This window comes from Alnus glutinosa, chromosome 12 (assembly GCF_958979055.1).
Source record: "Alnus glutinosa chromosome 12, dhAlnGlut1.1, whole genome shotgun sequence".
Taxonomy (NCBI): domain Eukaryota; kingdom Viridiplantae; phylum Streptophyta; class Magnoliopsida; order Fagales; family Betulaceae; genus Alnus; species Alnus glutinosa.
Window position 1 is genome coordinate 4,397,430 of NC_084897.1, and position 19,127 is coordinate 4,416,556.

Here is a 19,127-nt window from a genome sequence, read left to right on the forward strand (position 1 = left end):
AGCTTTGTTGTGTTCCCCACAACTTTGGGATTTGCTGATTGCTTGTATTAGTCACAGTTGTTGAATGAAAGTTTCCATTTTCATAAAAAATAAAAAAAAAACAAAAAAAAAAAAACAAACAAACAAACCAGTACTACACTTTTGTTTTTACGAAAGTAGCTTTTATTTCCAACTATAAATAAGTACTAACTTAATAAATTATAAATAAAGACTATTAATTTAAATAATACATATTAAATTTAGCATTCATTTGAAGCTCCTACGATTGGCCATGTAGTTGCCATAAGTGCTCAACAAAGTCCGATTGGAGTTGACAATGATTTCCTCAGTCTCTAATACGTTGACGATTACAAATAAACTTCGAAAGCATATCTGGTTCAAGAGGATTTGCATTGAGTTGTTCATAATCGAAGTCCAAAGTGTCTTGTTCATCTTCAATAATCATGTTATGGAGAATTATGCATGCTTTCATAATTTGTTTGAGCTCAGGTATTTTGAAAAATCGTGCAGGCTGACGCACAATTGCAAATCGTGCTTGCAACACTCCAAATGCACGCTCTACGTCCTTTCTTGCAGACTCTTATGCTGCAGCAAAATGTTTCTTCTTGGCTCCTAGTGGGGCTGAGATTGTTTTTACAAATGTTGACCATTGCGGGTATATACCATCGGCAAGGTAATATCCCATCGTGTAGTCATGACCATTAATAGAGTAATTGACTCGAGGACCACGCCCTTGAGCAAGCTTAGTAAATATAAAAGATTTATCCAACACGTTGATGTCATTGTTAGACCCAGGTAACCCAAAAAATGCATGCCATATCCAAAGATCATATGAAGCAACTGCTTCCAAGATAATAGTTGCTTCACGTTTATGGCCAGAATACATACCTCTCCATGATGTCGGGCAATTTTTCCACTTCCAGTGCATGCAGTCGATGCTCCCCAACATCCCAGGAAAACCACAACTTTGGCCCTCCGCTAGCAATCTCGCAATATCATGATTTGTTGGTGACCTCAAGTACACATCGGAGTAAAGAGAAACCACTGCTTGAGCAAACAGTTTTAGACTATCCATTGATGTGCTTTCAGAGAGCCTTAGATATTCATCCACATAATCACCAGTTACTCCATATGCTAGCATCCTGAGTGCAGCGGCAATCTTTTGAAGGGAAGAAAAACCAAGTATTCCAGCGGCATTTCTTTCTTGGACGAAGTATGGCTCGTAATCTTCAACCTCAGATACAATACGAAGAAAAAGAGGACGCCTCATACGGAACCTCCTTCGAAATAGCCTAGGAGGGTATATTGGTGACTCTGCAAAATAATCGAGCACAAGCCTTTTCGTGGCCTTGCAACCGATTACGCACGATGTGCCTACGACGTTTGGTACCACCACGATGTGATGTTGATCCTTCTTCTTCCAACGCCCTCGTAATTATCTCTAAATCATCATCAGAGTCATCATGAAGGATTTTGAGAAGAAAAGAGCGACTCTTAAAGAAAAAACGAGCCATACAATAAAAATAGAGATTGAATGGAAATAAGTATTAGTTGGGGTGAATGATAATTGTGGAGGAAATGGTCTTACTTATGTAAAGCATACGACATATTTTTTTGCCAAAATATGGCCGTTAGAAAAAAGAAAAAAAAATTATCAAAAATATGACCGTTAGGAAATACAACTAATTTTCAAAAATATAACCGTTAGGAAAAAACAAAATTTCAAAAATATGACCGTTAGGATAAAACAAATATGCACAAATATGATCGTTAGCAGAAGACAATTTTTTAAAAATATGACCATTAGAATAAGATATTCAAACATTCAAAAAATTTTAAATAGATAAATAATAAAAAATTTGAAAAAATATTATTTAAATGGAAATTCCATTTGACTAGTAAAATTTGGTGAGGCTCCTGGGGGAATTTTAATAAAGTGACTCACCAGAATAGAAAAAAGTAATTTTTAGTTATTTTGGTGAGTAAAATTTGGTGAGACTACTAGAAATGCTCTTACGCCAGCCGATATAAAATAAGCATGAGACTGGCATTACTTTAAAAGAAAATAAAAGCCAATTAAAACTTCTCTTTGTTCGGTGTAAAATATATATGACAAATGAAAGTAAAGAATATCATTACTTTAAAAGTATTGGCTTGGTTTGTTAATTTTTTTTTTTTCTTCTCAAAACAAAAATATTAATATTCAACTCAAAATACAAAATACTCATAAAAAATTCAAAATTGCATTTACCTTTCTGTCACACCAGACCACCTTTTCACACACACACATAAAAAAAAAAAAACTCATTAATTTCAATACCCTTGCTCCAGTCACGATTTCAATAGAATTTGCACACAGAATTGGTAGATTCAGTCCCCTAATACAATCTCAAAACATGCTTTGGTAATTGGCAGGACAAATTTCCAAAATTCAATTCAATAACAGAAACCCTAGAAATCAAAACTCACGACGACTGGTGCAAGTTTAATGCTTCATGCCAATAAATTAACTAAACTCACGACAGAGAGATACTTGGAAGGGTTACCGGACCTTTCCTGCCGTGGATTTGTGGGTGACAACAGTGACTATTTTCTCAATCCAGGGCTTTTGTTGATGTTCCCAATCGGAAATTTTATGCCGAATAGGCCCATGGAATAGTAGAAGTGTAAATCCAATCAGTTATAACCGGCCGGTAACCAAAAAACCGGTTTGGTATCCAGTTGAAAATAACCGATAACTGGCTACCCGGAGCCAATTACCTATTTTAACATTTTAATATACCCGGTTATAACCGGAAAACCCGGTATATATATACACCCGGTTACCATTCACTTTCAGTTTCCAGCTTCAGCCGACACTCCACAGTACAAAGCTCAGTTGCCATTCGCCATTCGTCATTCTAGGATATATAGAGCTAAATGACTACCTTACAAGCAAAATCTTCCCTTCCCCCTTCCCCCTTCCCTTGGGTTAATTTCTTATTAAAAAAACAAATTTACAAGCAAATCCTAAGTTTCATCTAGAAAACGTTATGATGCCACTAATTCGGCAATTCCACGACAACCCTCCAACAAATATCCGGTTCTCTTCCTTCCCGGCCATCAACCTCTCTCACGCTCACGCACTGAAAAAAATTGATGAAAGAACAACGTAAATTCGACGAACATTTAACAGAGTGACGAGTAACGAAAACCCTAAGTCCTGTTTGCTTTCCAGGAAAGGAAATTAAAAATTAGAAGCCGAAGGGGAATGGTGGTGCTCACCCCAATGACTTAGTCTTTGCGACTGTGTTCTTTTGATTTCAGCATCCGACCATTTTGAAGTGCTACGCTTCTTTCGAATCGCAACAGCTCTTTCTTCAACATGGTCGCACTGTGGTGAGCCTTCTACAACGAGTAATTCTACATGCGATATAAATGTTTATTAAGTGTCCATTAAATGATAAAGTGACATTTAAAATTACCATTGAGCGTATGATTAATTAAATAGTGATTTTAAAAGACACCTCATTATTTGATAGATACTTGATAGACATTTATATCACATGTAGAATTACTCTTCCACAACCGATTGTTCTTGTAAAACCAGGCCACCATTCCTACACAACTTCCATATAGGTGTTGTAGACACTGCCGCTTGAGATTCTGCAGATAGTGGATCTACTTCAGAATTGCTTGAAATGTTATTACCCAGTCCGGATAACTGGGTATCAACCGGGGTAGCTAATTAATTTGGTACTCGATTATTGGAACCAGTTGGTAATTTTCAATAACCGGCTACCCGAAGCCGGTTACCAGTTTTAGCCAATAATCTGGAAACAACTCTGAGTTTTTACCCTCATGGAATGAAATGATTATTCTTACAAAATAATCTCATTCATTTGTTTGGTTGCACACCATTCTTCGGAATAGTCATTCCTACAATTATTTTTGGGCTATTCCTAGGAAGAGTAATGCTAGAAACAACATTTTTATCCTCTAATTATCCTACAATGCTTATGTGGCAGTCCCAACCAACTTGGTTTCCATCTTTCTTTCTTTCTTTTTTCTTTTTTTTTTTTTTTTTTTTTTTTTAAGAAAGTAATATTATGTACCATATTTTTATCTTACAACAATCCTACAATAAAGGGTGAAAATGCGGATGTGGATGCGATTATTAACAATATCTGCATCCGCATAATGCGGCTATCACTTTTAGGCATCTACATCCATAACATGCGCTTACTATCTGCATCCGCACTTTTATTGCAGTTATTATTCGATATCCGCATATGATGTAATAGACGTTTTTTATTACTATCTAAATCTATATGCAAATTAAATAATACGGTTATTACTTTACAGAAGCTTAAATAAATTAATATTTCACTTGTTACACAATTCACGATTATCAACCATAGAGGTTCATTATCTCATAAAGTAATCGAGATTTGGATTATCCAAAGAAAGAAAGGAATATATAAAATAAAAATAAAAAAATCCTTAACATAACCTAAAAGTCTTAAGCTTACCAAATTCAAAACGACCACATTTTAATGAATTTAATTAAATATAAAAAATATATATATTATATATATAAAGGAAATGCGAATGCAATTATTAATAACATTTGTATACCCTAAAACCGCTATTCGTATTTATATATGTAGATAATGGGTTTTGATAACCACATTTTGCGTATGCAGATTACGGATAGTAGTTATGTGCAGATTGCGAATGTGGACGGTTATTATCCGCTTACATTTTCACCCCTATCTACAATGCTGATGTGGTAATTCAACCAGCCTTTGAATTAATCATTGTTTAAACAAATAAATAAATTCATGGGCTAGTTGAGACTGCCACATCAGCATTATGAAAAAGTTGTAAGATAAAAATGTAGTATTTAACATTTTTTCTTTTAAGAATTTTGATTAATTCCACTGAGAACATGTGTTGTCACCAAACAAAATAATATGAATGATCACTCCATTCCAATTTTTTATATTCCCAATAAATACCTGCAATTTCTCCAGCTCTTTTTCATCTCTTGTTCAACTCTTTTTTAAATCCACTATTAAATCTGTATATGAGTTCAAGAGATTCAATGGTAAATCTGGTAAAAAAAAAAATGGATGGAGTTGGATGGGAGAAGGAAAAATAGCATTTCTCATTGAGTAATACCAATTAATTTTGGAAAAATAGCATTTCTCATACAATACTGATATGTTAGTCTCAACCAACCATTCAATTCCAATGAGAACATGTGTTGTCACCAAAAAAAAAAAAGAAGGATTTTATTATGTATTACATTGTGCTTACTACAGTAATCGATTTTAAACCTAATTGCATTAAATATATAGTTTAGGATCGCGTTTTTAAAATTTTACAATTTGAAAATATAAAAAAATATGTATTTTTAAATTGCAGTTACATTAAAATTTTAAATGTTAACCTAACTACAATTTTATAAAATTGCTTTGAAGCTGCTGTTGCTCTTACAAGTTGGATGTACGGAGAGAACGAGGGAGAAGACAACAGAGTCGTTAAAATCGTTGAATCTTCACAAGAATAGGTTGGAGTGCATGGACTGATTTTAAAGATCTGAAAGGCAATTTTAATAAAGGTGTTAGTCATTTTTTCACATTGTAATGTAATATAATACGAATATATATATATATATATATATATATATATATATATATATATATATCAAATTGAAAGATTCCTTGATATATATTTCAAAAAAGGATTGAGAATAAGTCCCCGCATGTTGCCCACCAAATAATTGGAATTGGATCGGGACTAGGCATCGCTCGCCAAAGGAGAAAAATTGCCTAGCTGCCATTCACACCGCATAGGATAAACGGGTGGCGACCTGAGCTGGCTATCGGGTCAGCGATCGCCTCAACCATTCGAAAAAACCGCGACCTGCTCCTTAGGAACTCTCTTAGAGCCTCGAGAACACTAAGCATAAGGAGGATTGAGTAGACGTACTAGTAACCGATGTGACAATTAATAAATGCAGCATTAAATGATAGGATCACTGAATGTAGGGAGAGAGCGAACAAGCGAAGACTAGCCGTTGGAAGAAGAGGCGAGGAAGGGTCGGACTTGAAGTCATTATGAAGTAGGCTGGGTCAAAAATAATAGAGAAAAGATTGAGGTAAGAGGTAATTTTTGCATAGAGAACACACTGGAACACGAGTCTTCTAAAGGTTTTCTCTCTAAAGATCATCATCTGACTTGCGCATCGGAGCTATCGCCCTCCAACAAGCTCTTTTGTCTGATTTCTTTTGTATTTGCAGCGATCCCTTGAAGATGGCAGTTTTAAGGGTGCCACTAGGCGACATAGGAGACATCGACTCAGAAATTGTTCTAACAAAGTATATTAGAATGCATTAAAAGAAAAACAAAACAAAAAAAAAAAATCAACAATTGAAAAATGAAACAGAGGAGGAAAAGAAAAAAGACAAAGAAACCCATAACTTCGCATTGTCCCCTGTTTTGAATATTATTCCCTAAAATAACCAAAAAATTGCAAATTTTTTCCATTTTAAGTAGAGATCATAGAGACCTAACCAAATATAGAAAGACCACTCCACCTCTGCGAAGGCCGGAGAAGCCCCACTGAAACAACCGGACAAAACACCCCTCTTTTGTTTCCCCTTCGAGGAAGGCGCCTTAGAAACCAGCGACCCACCCTTTGCTTCAATAAACTTCAGCAACTACCGCAACTCACCCATCACCCGAGACCATCTCCAACCTTTACGGCCTTCAAGGATCCAATTAATCCCTTTACGACCACCCTTTGCATAGTTAGCCACCTCAAGATAACGGCTGGCCTTGTTACCACCCCAATGAACCATCAAAGGTTTCGGATCTTTGCAGTAGGATGAGACGAAATCCTTCTTCACTGGAGCCTTCAACGCCTCCTCAGCCGTGGCCAACAACCACTCAGAGCATTGAAACCCCAGAAAAAGATACCCATAGAACCCCTTCATCCTTTCCTCCAAACGAAGCACAGACACATCTGCCTTCACTGAAAAGGAGAAATTTTTGGCTTCCACAGAGAAACGACGCTCCATCTCAGCCTTGTTTATTGAGCCTCAGAGAAGAAGAAACTCCACGGAGACATAATCGCTGAGCAGCACCTCAGAAGGGATGAAACAACCAGAGAACTCACCCAGAGCAGCTCCATTGGAAACACCGAATATCCTAATAGTCTGCATTAACAAACTCCTCCGCTGCAAGAACTCTAACATCGCTTGACGACGAACTCCAAAAAAGAGAAAGCGAAACAAATCTCTAATGTGACATGCCTTCACGCGCCACCGCTAGGGTGAAAAGAGAGAGTGAGAGAGAGAGAGAGGTTACGAGAGCTTATGGGGTGAGTCTTTGAAAACACATTAGGAGGGGGTGGGATGAATTTCTCTAGTTTCACTAGTCTGGAGGTGGGTGGTGGCTCCTGTACCAGGTTCTAGCATTACTTGTGGTGTGGAGATCATCTTTTGAAGAAATCGTTTCCAGAGTTATTTTGCCTTGCAAGGCGTACGGATGCTTTGGTGGCTAACCTTAGGAGTGTCAGCAACGATTTGGTTTATTGGGACATTAACTTCATCAGGTTGGTGCATGATTGGGAGGTGGACTACATCTCTTTCTTTAATGTTTTGTATTCCAGTAGCTAGGGTGGGTCGGGTTGGCGAGCATAGACTACTATGTTGGACGCCCTCAAAAAGTACATATTTTGAGGTCAAATCCTTTTATAAAGTTCTTCTCCCTAATGGTGACTCCCTTTTTCCCTGGAAGAGCATTTGGAGAATGAAGACCCCCTTCAGAGGTTGGCCTTCTTCACTTACAAAGCTTCCCTTAGGAAAACTCTCATTTTGGATAATCTTAGCAAGCCTCAGATCATAGTGATAGATTTGGTACAATATGTGTAAAAATAGTGAGGAAACCCTGAATCATATTCTTCTTCATTGTGAAAAAAAAGAAAAAAAAAAAGAAAAAAAAGAAGAAGAAAAAAAAAAGATCGATTCGTACAATATGCGTAAAAAAAGTGAGGAAACACCAAATTTCAGATCACCTAAGGTTAAGTCGAGCAGCTACATACATCGAACCAAAGAAAAAAAAGAAGCAAATGCATATATAAAGAAAAAGGAGAAAACACAAGTTATATATAGAAGGTTTCAAGATTCAAGAATTCAACCTATTTCTCTATCTGTTCTGAGGAAGACTTGTTATGAGAAATCAAAGTGTTCAGGAATCCATTTATTTTAAGTCTCATAATTGACCTAATGCAGCTTGACTAGAAGGTGAATTTGCTTGATGGATAGTGCCTTTCAAGGCAGTGTCCTGAGCATATACCATCAATCACATATTCACGTTAGCTGCCTCAAGATAAAGGCATTCTTATAATATAAGATATCTTCGAAGTCAATCAAATATATTCCATAACATTACAAAGATTGTAAGAGGGAATTGAAGCCATCAAAAATACCCATGCCCTTTATAACAACAAGATCCCTATTTTACTCTTTTCTTTTTCGTCCCAATTTTTGGAGGTGTAGGAGACGAGTAGTAAAATATATGCGACTACATGAGTCAGGTATTCTGTTTGAAGTAAATAATTGGTGTCATGTATCAATATTTGAAATCATTTTCTAGGAGAATACATGTCCAGGTGAAAACAAAACAAGATGATGCATATGCATTGAATCAAAAGTCGAGAAATACCTCAATTTGGAAGTCAAAATGTTAAAACTTTTTAGCACCACACACATTCTCAGATTGACTTCCAACCTCCACAAGATCCATCTTACCCTGATACACATTCAGCAGTTCAGGAACATTGTCCTGAAATTTGATCAAATACTTCTCCACAAAGTACCTCTCACTAGGTAGCATGAAAGATGCTGAGGACAAATCATTCTTGACCAAACCATTCGCTTGTAAAATCTGAATAACTGAAAACCTAGGCATTATCCTCTTCTCCAAGCTGAAAGATAGAACTGAAGGATTAATAGCAATATTAGTAGATGGCCAACCAATTTTGTTCACAAGGAAGTCCATTGCTTTCGTGATCTTCTCTTCCGATAAAAGCATACAATTCGGATGCCTTTTAAATGCTGAGAGGGCCATGTCCTTCGACCAACCCCACCTCTTATAAAGCTCCAACTTTGACTCCAACTTTGGTTTACGCATCTTCACTAACGCTTGGATTGCCAGGACAAACACCGTTTTCGATGGATCGAATCCCATTTCCGTAACCTCGTCGACAGCCTCAACAAACCTAGTATGCGTAGTGAACGCTTCAGCAGGATAATTACTTACCAAGGAAGAAATGGCAGATTGAGGCACTCCAAGTTGTCTCAAAAGTGCAATGTTAGGAGCCATATTATTTGTCACACTATATAGAAAAGCCCGTGGTGAGCGCTTCAAAGTTGTAAGGACTTTCTCCTTGACAAGAAGTACACTCCTGAGGAAATCATAGCAGGGGATTAGTTGTTTCTTTAAGCTTCTCGCGAACAAACGTGGGGTAGAAGAGAGGATCCCAGGGAGGTCAGAGCTCGAAACCCCCAAAGAACGGAAAAACTCAATCTTGGGCAAAAGGGTCTTCTCAGGATCAGATAAAAGAAAGTGTGGGTGTGCCCTGACAACTTTGGAAATCTGGGTATGCGTGAATCCATTCTCTTTGAGAAGATTAAGCACTGAGTCCGGTCTCTCTGGGTTCTCAAAGTCCATCCTCTGGGATGCTAAAATAGCAGATTTTGGGGACAACCCACATGAGTTCACGAGGTAAGACGCTGTAAAAGAATGTTCTTCTTCTTGTTGTTTTTCGTTAGATTCATATAATCCTATCGATGCGAATGATTTAAGAATAAAGAAAGCATTTTTCTGGAAAAAACCCAGTTGGGACCTCCTACTTTTGTGTGAGAGAACCTCTCTTGAAGAGAGAAGAGCAAGCATTGTCGACTCACCGAGTTAGTCCGATTCAGTCTTGGACCACATCTTGTTCATCAAGAGATCCTCTCGTGGGTTGGATAGTGTCACCGGTACATCCCTGAGGCTTGTCGGTGGAAGCCTTGGGAGAGTTTTGGGAGAAAGATTGAAAGGTGGAAGCTTGGAACTGAAGTGAGAAGGCGTGGATCAGACTTAGAGAATAAAGAGATACGTGGCAGCATGTGGGGGAGCCTTGGGAGAGTTGGGAGCCAGCTGGGTTCAACTCCTTGAAGGCTAAACGGTTGCGTTTTGGAGCACTGCTGTAGTGCGTTTTATATGTTTTGCTTAGTTGTTTTGTCTTCTTTCAATCTAGTCGTTTTATAGGCTTCTATATGCGTTTTGTAATACCTGGTTCTGGGCAGTATATAAGTCCAACAGGTAATAGACAGAAGACAGCTTTTGAGTATTATGAATTGATTAGTCTATGGAGGTACTGGCATCCTCGAAATTGCCGAATTATCAGTAATATACAGAAATATTCCATCCTTTTTGAATTTTACAATTCATCTTCCCTACTAAATATCTCTCCATTCCCTCCCAAAAATCCTAAACACTTAAAAACCTGTTACAAATTGGTATCAGCAGCCTTCGATCCCTTGCGCATGAAAACTCGTTCTCGGGCAATGGCTGAAGAAAATTTGTCGCGCCTACAGGATGAACCTGTGTCCAGATCTGAGTTAACAGGTATGGTCCAGACCTTGCAAGCTCAGTTGGATCAGCAAACCGCCAATTTGCATGCTCAGATGGAGCAGCAGACGGTCAACTTTCAATCCCAGATGTCTCACCTTGAGGATATGATGGCTAGACACTTTGGCTCGGGTGGAAACTCCAAATCTCCGGTCCATCATTATAACCTCCGGCAACCGCCCTTCAATGGCGGTGAGAATTTTTTTCCAGGGAGCACTAGCCAAGGGGACGAAATTTTCAAACCGAAGCAAGTTCGCTTGGATTTCCCGCGCTTTGATGGTGAGGATGCAGAAACCTGGTGTTGTCGTGCTGAGGAGTTTTTTGAATACTATGGCACTCCGGATGAACACCGCCTACCCCTTTCTTCCTTCCATATGGATGGTCGTGCCCTTGTTTGGTTTCGGGAGTTGCGTGCTAGCAATTCCATTCGATCTTGGCAGGATTTTGTCCGTTCCTTGCAGATCCGTTTTGGCCAAGGTTCTTACAATGACCCTATGGAGACCCTATCAAAATTGAAGCAAGAGGGCACACTTGAGGAATACAAGAATCAGTTTGACATACTGGCTCTTAAGGTGCAACACTTACCAGATTTTCACAAACTCAGTTGTTTTTTAGGAGGCCTTAAAGATGAACTCCGAGTGCCCGTGAGAATGTTTAATCCTAGCACGCTGGTTGACGCATATTCCTTGGCACGGATGCAAGAGGAGTGCGTGATGAATTCGAGAAGGTATCCTCTCTCTTCTTCTTATTCGGGTCAGTTCCAGCAACTCACTCACGGCCTTAGTGTCCAAGTGCCGGCTGGTTTCTCTAAGGGTAATCCTTACCCAACTCCTACTCGGACCATGGCTCCTGGCCTGTTTAACCCCAATTTGAACTCGCCACCAGGGGGCGGTCTGCCTGCTCGGGAGGGACCTAAGCCGAGCCAAGCATTGGTTCCGGTTCAGAAAATCTCTCCGGCGCAAATGGAAGATCGGAGGCGTAAAGGCCTCTGTTATTCATGCGACTCTAAGTGGACACGGGGGCATGTGTGTGCTGTTCCGAAACTGTTTCTCATTGAGGTTTTGGATGAGCAAACCCCTGATCCGGAGAAGGCTTGCGGACTTGTTGAGGAGGACCCGGGTGAATTTTTTCTAGATGAATTTCCGGAGATTTCTTTGAATGCCATTACTGGCACTCCTCATCCGAAGACGATGCGTTTGATTGGGTTGTTACGGTTGCAGCCAGTGGTTATTTTGATTGATTCCGGTAGTACGCATAATTTTGTTGACACAAAATTAGCGGCTACACTTGGCATTCGACCCTTAGTGCAGGATGCTATTCGGGTAAAGGTTGCTAATGGGGAAGAAATTACTAGCCCCGGGTGTTGTAAGGAAGTAGAGGTGCGAATTCAAGGGTCCAGTTTCCGTACTGACCTATTTATTCTTCCTCTAGCTGGGTGTGATGCTGTTTTGGGAATTCATTGGCTCCGCACCTTGGGCCCAATTCTTTGGGATTTTTCAGCACTTCGAATGGAATTCCAACATGAGGGTGCTACTTGCATTCTCAAGGGCTTGAAGCAAGGCCCCCATTTAAGTGTGGAGGGTAGTGATTCGTTTAGACTACCTAAACAAGAGCAGAAGGGTGTTGTTTTACAGCTCCTCAGTTGTCCTAACCACTGTTTTTCACTCCAAGGGCAGCATTTATCACTGAGCCAACAGGAAGTTCCCCCTCCTGTGACCGACGTTCTCAAGGGTTTTGTGGATGTTTTCAGGGAACCTACGGGCTTGCCACCTAAACGGGTGCAGGATCACTCTATTACCCTCCAGCCAGGGGCCCAGCCGGTCTCGGTTCGGCCCTACCGCTATCCTTTTTATCAAAAGGAGGAAATCGAGAAGATTGTGAAGGAATTGCTGCACACGGGTGTTATAAGGCACAGCCGCAGCCCTTTTTCCTCCCCAGTCCTGCTGGTTCGGAAAGCTGATGGCACTTGGCGGATGTGCATGGACTATAGGGCATTGAATAAGGTAACTATTAAAGATAAGTTTCCTATTCTTGTGGTTGATGAACTACTAGATGAGTTATGGGGCTCTAAAGTTTTTTCTAAACTAGACTTAAGGTCGGGCTACCATCAAATACGGGTGGTTGATGAAGATATACCCAAAACAGCCTTCCGAACTCATAAGGGCCACTACGAGTTCTTGGTTATGCCTTTTGGGCTAACCAATGCCCCCTCTACTTTTCAAAGTCTAATGAATCATGTTTTTCAACCATACTTGCGCAAATTCATCTTAGTCTTCTTTGATGATATTTTGGTTTACAGTCAAGACATGGAAACACATCTTACTCACTTATCTTTGACTCTTGAGACCCTACGGCAGAATTCCTTGTTTGCCAAGTTGTCTAAATGTAAATTCGGTTGTTTGGAGGTAGAATATTTGGGGCACATCGTCTCAGCTCAAGGGGTTTGTGCTGACCCGAGTAAGATTCAGGCAATGGTTGACTGGCCGTTTCCTACGACCCTAAAGGCTTTGAGGGGTTTCTTGGGGTTAACCGGTTATTACCGGAAATTTATCAAGGGTTATGGCTCCATCGCTACCCCTTTAACTCAGATGCTCAAAAAGAACTCCTTTGGCTGGACAGCTTCAGCTCAGAATGCTTTTGACGCCTTAAAGCTGGCTGTGACTCATGCGCCTGTTTTAGCCCTTCCAAATTTCGCCCAGCCCTTCATCATTGAGTGTGACGCTAGTGGGGTGGGGGTTGGGGCAGTCCTTATGCAAAACCACCGTCCCATTGCCTTCCTAAGTCAAGCTCTCAAAGGAAAAGCCCTCCATATGTCGACCTATGAGAAGGAGCTTTTTGCTCTTGTAACAGCAGTTCACAAGTGGAGGCCCTACCTCCTCGGGAAATCTTTCCTAGTCCGTACTGACCAACAGAGCTTGAAATTTCTGCTGGAACAGAAAGTGGGCACTCCATTCCAGCAGCGTTGGCTCACTAAGCTTCTTGGCTATGATTTCGTGGTCGAATACAAGAAAGGAGCGGATAATAAAGTGGCGGATGCTCTCTCTAGAAGGGATGCGGCTGCTACAGAATTCTCCTTGTCCATCCTATCTATTCCTGTCCTCAGTTGGATTGATGACCTCAAAGCTCAATATTTAGTGGACCCTAAATTGCAACTATTGTTGACTCAATGGCATAACAATGAGCTGAATTCCCGTCGGTACTCCCTCAGAGATGGTATTCTTCTATATAAGAACAGAATTATCCTAGGCGACTCCCACCAGCTTAAAGCTCAAGTGCTGCTCTATGTGCATGGGGACCCTATGGCTGGCCACTTGGGTTATGAGAAAACTCTCCATCGTGCAAAGAGGGACTTCTATTGGCAAGGAATGAGAAAAGACATAAAGAAATTCATTCGGGAGTGTGACATATGCCAACAGAACAAGTATGATAATCTATACCCGGCAGGGCTGCTACAGCCACTCCCTATTCCCTCTAGGGTTTGGACTGACATTTCCATGGATTTTATGGAAGGTTTGCCTCTATCTCAGGGTCATTCGGTTATTTTTGTGGTGGTGGACCGCTTATCAAAATATGCACACTTCATTTCCTTATCTCACCCCTATTCTGCGGCCAAGATAGCTCAGCTCTTCATTTTTCATGTCTTTAAACTACATGGAATGCCCAATTCCATTGTTTCGGATCGGGACACTACATTCACCAGTACTTTCTGGAGGGAATTGTTCCGCCTACAGGGCACTTCTCTTAAGCTCAGCACAAGCTATCATCCTCAGTCTGATGGTCAGACCGAGATAGTCAACAAGGCCGTGGAGAACTACCTCCGCTGTTTTACTCAAGACAGCCCTAAAAATTGGTCATCTTGGTTACCCTGGGCTGAGTTTTGTTATAATACGTCTTGGCACTTTTCCACCAAGTTGACCCCTTTTGAGGTGGTCTATGGTGTCCCCCCACCTAGACTATTGAGCTACATTCCAGGCACAACCCGGGTACAAGCAGTGGATGACGTGCTCCGTAACAGGGAGCAAATCCTTGCTATTCTCCATCACAATTTACAACAGGCTCAACAGCGTATGAAAAAATATGCTGACATCAAACGGACTGAGAGAAATTTTGAGGTAGGTCAGAAAGTTTACCTACGCTTACAGCCCTATCGGCAAATGACTGTTGCACATCGCCGATCTCTCAAACTCGCACCTCGTTTCTATGGACCTTTCTCCATTGTTCGTAAGGTGGGGGAGGTAGCCTATGAACTCGATCTGCCTAAGGAGTCCCGAGTCCACCCGGTTTTCCACGTTTCACAGTTGAAGTTGAAATTGGGATCCACTGTTTTTCCTGTGCCTAAGCTGCCTCCAGTGGACTCTCATGGGGTGTTTCGGCCAGAGCCTGCAGAGGTGCTGGACCGCCGTTCCCGTCCGCATAACCACCGGGCTCTTGTGGAATTACTCATCCGCTGGGAAGGTCAGTCCGCCGATGATGCAACCTGGGAGGAATTTCACGGGCTTCGGAACGCCTACCCACACCTTGTGGGCAAGGTGTTTTGAAAGGGAGGGGTATTGTCACCGGTACATCCCTGAGGCTTGTCGGTGGAAGCCTTGGGAGAGTTTTGGGAGAAAGATTGAAAGGTGGAAGCTTGGAACTGAAGTGAGAAGGCGTGGATCAGACTTAGAGAATAAAGAGATACGTGGCAGCATGTGGGGGAGCCTTGGGAGAGTTGGGAGCCAGCTGGGTTCAACTCCTTGAAGGCTAAACGGTTGCGTTTTGGAGCACTGCTGTAGTGCGTTTTATATGTTTTGCTTAGTTGTTTTGTCTTCTTTCAATCTAGTCGTTTTATAGGCTTCTATATGCGTTTTGTAATACCTGGTTCTGGGCAGTATATAAGTCCAACAGGTAATAGACAGAAGACAGCTTTTGAGTATTATGAATTGATTAGTCTATGGAGGTACTGGCATCCTCGAAATTGCCGAATTATCAGTAATATACAGAAATATTCCATCCTTTTTGAATTTTACAATTCATCTTCCCTACTAAATATCTCTCCATTCCCTCCCAAAAATCCTAAGCATTGTCGACTCACCGAGTTAGTCCGATTCAGTCTTGGACCACATCTTGTTCATCAAGAGATCCTCTCGTGGGTTGGATAGGCATTCTTCTTCCTGTGCTGTACCATCCCGCAATGACGGCGTCTGGGTCTGTTCTTCTTCCTGTGCTTCAGAATCAAAGAAGTGTTTGAGCTTCGCGCAGAATTAAAACAAACACTCGAAAGTTCAAACTCGAGACATAAAAAAAGGTTCTTAAAAGAAATGGAGCCCTAACTGACATTGAAGAGTGGCCTTTTCAGTTTTAGGGTACTACATTTGCCTCTTTGATTATCAATAAATTTGTTTTTTTGTTTGTTTGTTTGGTTTTTTCTTTTTCTTTTTCTTTTTTTTTTTTTAAAAAAATTATAATATTCTTCAATTTATCGCAATGTTAATATATATATATATATATAATTTTAAAAAAAATGCTGAAATTTTGGTCCTTTTTTATTTTGTCGAATATTTTGTCAAGTGCATTTTTGTTTTTTTTTGTTTTCGCGAAAGGAAGACAAATAGAACTTCAAAAAAAAACATTACAAGTTTGTTGAAAGTTAGAGGGGCAAATACAATTTCCTTTAATTTTTACTTATCAAGAAAAGAAAATTAAGGTAAATAATTTCGGCTGGGGCTTTTTCTGGTTTTTTTTTTTTTTTAATTGAATATGAGAAAAGGTTACAAGAGAGAATCCATCCTACTTTTGATTTGAACGGAAGAGAAAATGGTTAATCCAAATAATGAAACAGGGGTGGACTCCCCAACATTAGACCCAAAACAAACTAAAACAGCGCAGAGATATGAACAAAAAGTAAGAAATGAGACAAATAAATTACCCGATCCTTTCAATGGACCACTCAAGGCGATTATAAAAGTGAAAGGAAAACAGATCAGAACAAGCCCAATTACATCTCTACTCAAGACCTACAACAACCACCAAAAGATGGCTAGAACAGTAACAACGCTGTTAAAGTCCAGAAATAGGAATCGATTTTAAACCAAATTAATACATACAAATTAATATGTATTACATTGTGCTTACTATATTAATCGATTTTAAACCAAATTGCATAAAATATATAGTTTAGGATTGCGATTTTAAAAATTTACAATTTGAAAATGTAGGTAAATATGTGTTTTCAAATTGCAGGCAAGGAATGTGTGTTTTTTTTTTTTTAAAAAAAAAACGTGTACAAATTTTAAAAGTTCAAATTAAAATTTTAAATATCAAACTAAGATTTTTATCAAATGCTTTAAAGCTATTGTTGCTCTTCCAAGTTGGATGTACAGACAAGGGAGAAGGCATCAGAGTTAGGGTTGGCAATTTTTGACACGACCCACGAACCCGACACGAACACAACACGGGAAAATAGGGTTTGGGTTTAACATAATCGGGTTCGGGTCAACCCGATTATGACACGATTATCACCCGGTTATATTAAAAAAAAAAAAAATTACAGAAACTTCAAGAAACTAGAAACCGAGCACTGAGCGTCTGAGCAGCCCTTTTCTTCTTTTCACTTTCACAATTCACTCATTTCCTTTTCATTTTCACTCAACACTGGCCCTCTGGAAGAGCTTTTTCTCATCTCCGGTGGTTGACTCCTTTGTGTCGTCAGGCGAAACGACGCCGTCTGCGCTCGGCTCCGGCGCCTTCTTCTTGGCCCGCTTGGACGAATCCTTGCTATGGGTCTTGGAAATCGGCCGCTTGGTTGCCGCCGACGATTTCTCGGCCGACGAGGCTGGCTTGGATCTGGGCTTGGCGGCGGCCTTCAGGGCTGAGTCTTCCAAGGGCTTGGATGCGATGGGCTTCACGCTCCGAGCTCGGGGTGGAGGGTTTTGGAAATTAGGGTTTGTACTTTGTTCACAAAGAGCCAGTGAGCGTTGAGCGAGGATTGTGATTTTGTTATGGGCAACAGATTTGTGTGTGGTTTAGCTATGATTTGGAAATGTGATGGAAACGAGATTGTGTTGTTCAAAGAGAGACAGAAAAAGCTCTTCCACAGCCTCTGGATTGCTTGCTTTGCTTCTCTTGACTGGACGATCCTTCGACCTTCATCCTTCTGACCTCCTTTCTTCTTCTTTAGGCGATTGTTACACCGTGTTACCCGGGTCGTGTTCGGGTAACACGGTTGACAAATGGGTCGTGTTCGGGTTCCAGAACTCGACCCGATTATTAATCGGGTCGGGTTCGTATCGAACCCGAATATGTAATCGGGTCAGCCGGGTCGACACGAACCCGACCCGCTGACCCGAATTGCCCACCCTAATCAGAGTCTTTAAAATCGTTGAATTTTCTCAGGGATAGGTTGGAGTGCATTGATTGATTTTAAGGATCTGGAAAGGCAATTTTAATAAGGGTGTTAGTCATTTTTTCACATTGTAATATAATATAATACGGGTGTTACTTCCAAAAAAGCCAAAAATTTGCTTAGCTCCCCGAAGAATCTACCCCATAATCGCCCTTCACGACCTTCTGGCAGCATGATAAACCATTTATGGCCCCCCTCACCTTGAACTGCAACCTCCTAAAAACGACCGGCCGTGTTACATCCCCTCTTGATGGCGATGACATTTGAAGCCTCTCGAGTATGTCTCACGAATTCCTTGACTCTGGTATGCCTCAGCACCTCTTCCACTGTCTCTATCAGCCAAGCCACACACCTCGAGCCCAAAGAGACAGCCCCATCATAGCTTTTCCTCCTTTCTTGTAGTCGAAGCTTCGTCGTACCTGTATCCACTGAGAAGGCGAAGATTCGCCTTTATGAAGAAACGATTCTCCTTATACAAACTCAAACAGGCAACCTAAAAGAAGCTGGTACCATTGTTGGAGAAGAAAACCACTCGATCACAAAACTCGCCAGCCAAAGCCCCTTCACGATCTAACCAAAGCGACTTGAAAAGCACATATTTGCTACTCAAACTTTGACCCCGCACAGCAACCGAGCTTCTGGATGACGAAACATTGCAGACCCCTAGCTTGATATGCGTTCACGCGCCACTGATAGGGCGGCGAGAGAAAGTGGAAGATGAGAGTTGAGAGTTGAGAGGAGTGAGAATGGAGCTTTTTTTTAGTGTAAACTAGGAAGATTTTTTTTATTTTTTTTATAAATAAACTTAGTCTTATTGAAAGGTCCTAAATAAACTGAAAGTATACAAAAGAAAGCACTAGGATAAACTAGTTAGTTAATATACTAATACATTAACTAGTTTAGATAAGGGAAAAATATATTTTAGCCCCCCAAACTACTATCGATTCTCCGGATGGCACCTCAAACTACCAAAGCTTGGATTTCGACCCCCAAATTACCAACTGCTTATTTTTTGGCTCCATTCGTCAGTTTGTGCCGTCTAAATGGATGGAAATTGGGTCACATGTTGTGCATGCGA

General features: G+C 40.5%; 2 protein-coding genes across 4 annotated transcripts; both read right to left on the reverse strand.

Annotated features, from left to right (window-relative positions):
• Window positions 1-580: 580 nt before the first annotated feature.
• On the reverse strand, window positions 581-1,270 carry LOC133852504 (uncharacterized). Its single transcript, XM_062289273.1, has one exon. It carries the CDS (start codon window positions 1,268-1,270, stop codon window positions 581-583), a length of 690 nt encoding a protein of 229 aa, XP_062145257.1.
• A 4,111-nt stretch (window positions 1,271-5,381) lies between these two features.
• Window positions 5,382-15,982, reverse strand: LOC133852196 (transcription termination factor MTERF9, chloroplastic-like). Of its 3 annotated transcripts, none has more exons than XM_062288896.1 (3): window positions 15,740-15,982; window positions 8,716-9,734; window positions 5,382-5,583 (listed from the first exon to the last, which is right to left on the reverse strand). In XM_062288896.1, exon 2 carries the CDS (start codon window positions 9,721-9,723, stop codon window positions 8,737-8,739), a length of 987 nt encoding a protein of 328 aa, XP_062144880.1. In that variant the 5' UTR covers window positions 9,724-9,734; window positions 15,740-15,982; the 3' UTR covers window positions 5,382-5,583; window positions 8,716-8,736. The 3 variants fall into 3 exon arrangements, with proteins under 3 accessions (XP_062144880.1, XP_062144882.1, XP_062144879.1); XM_062288898.1 differs by lacking the exon at window positions 15,740-15,982 and adding an exon at window positions 9,960-10,041; XM_062288895.1 differs by lacking the exon at window positions 15,740-15,982 and having other exon boundaries at window positions 8,716-10,115.
• Window positions 15,983-19,127: the final 3,145 nt, after the last annotated feature.

What these genes read in the sequence shown, in the direction of transcription:
- LOC133852196 (XM_062288895.1), bottom strand. Translation starts at nt 9,948, where the DNA reads ATGCTTGCTCTTCTCTCTTCAAGAGAGGTTCTCTCACACAAAAGTAGG.
- LOC133852504 (XM_062289273.1), bottom strand. Translation starts at nt 1,270, where the DNA reads ATGAGGCGTCCTCTTTTTCTTCGTATTGTATCTGAGGTTGAAGATTAC.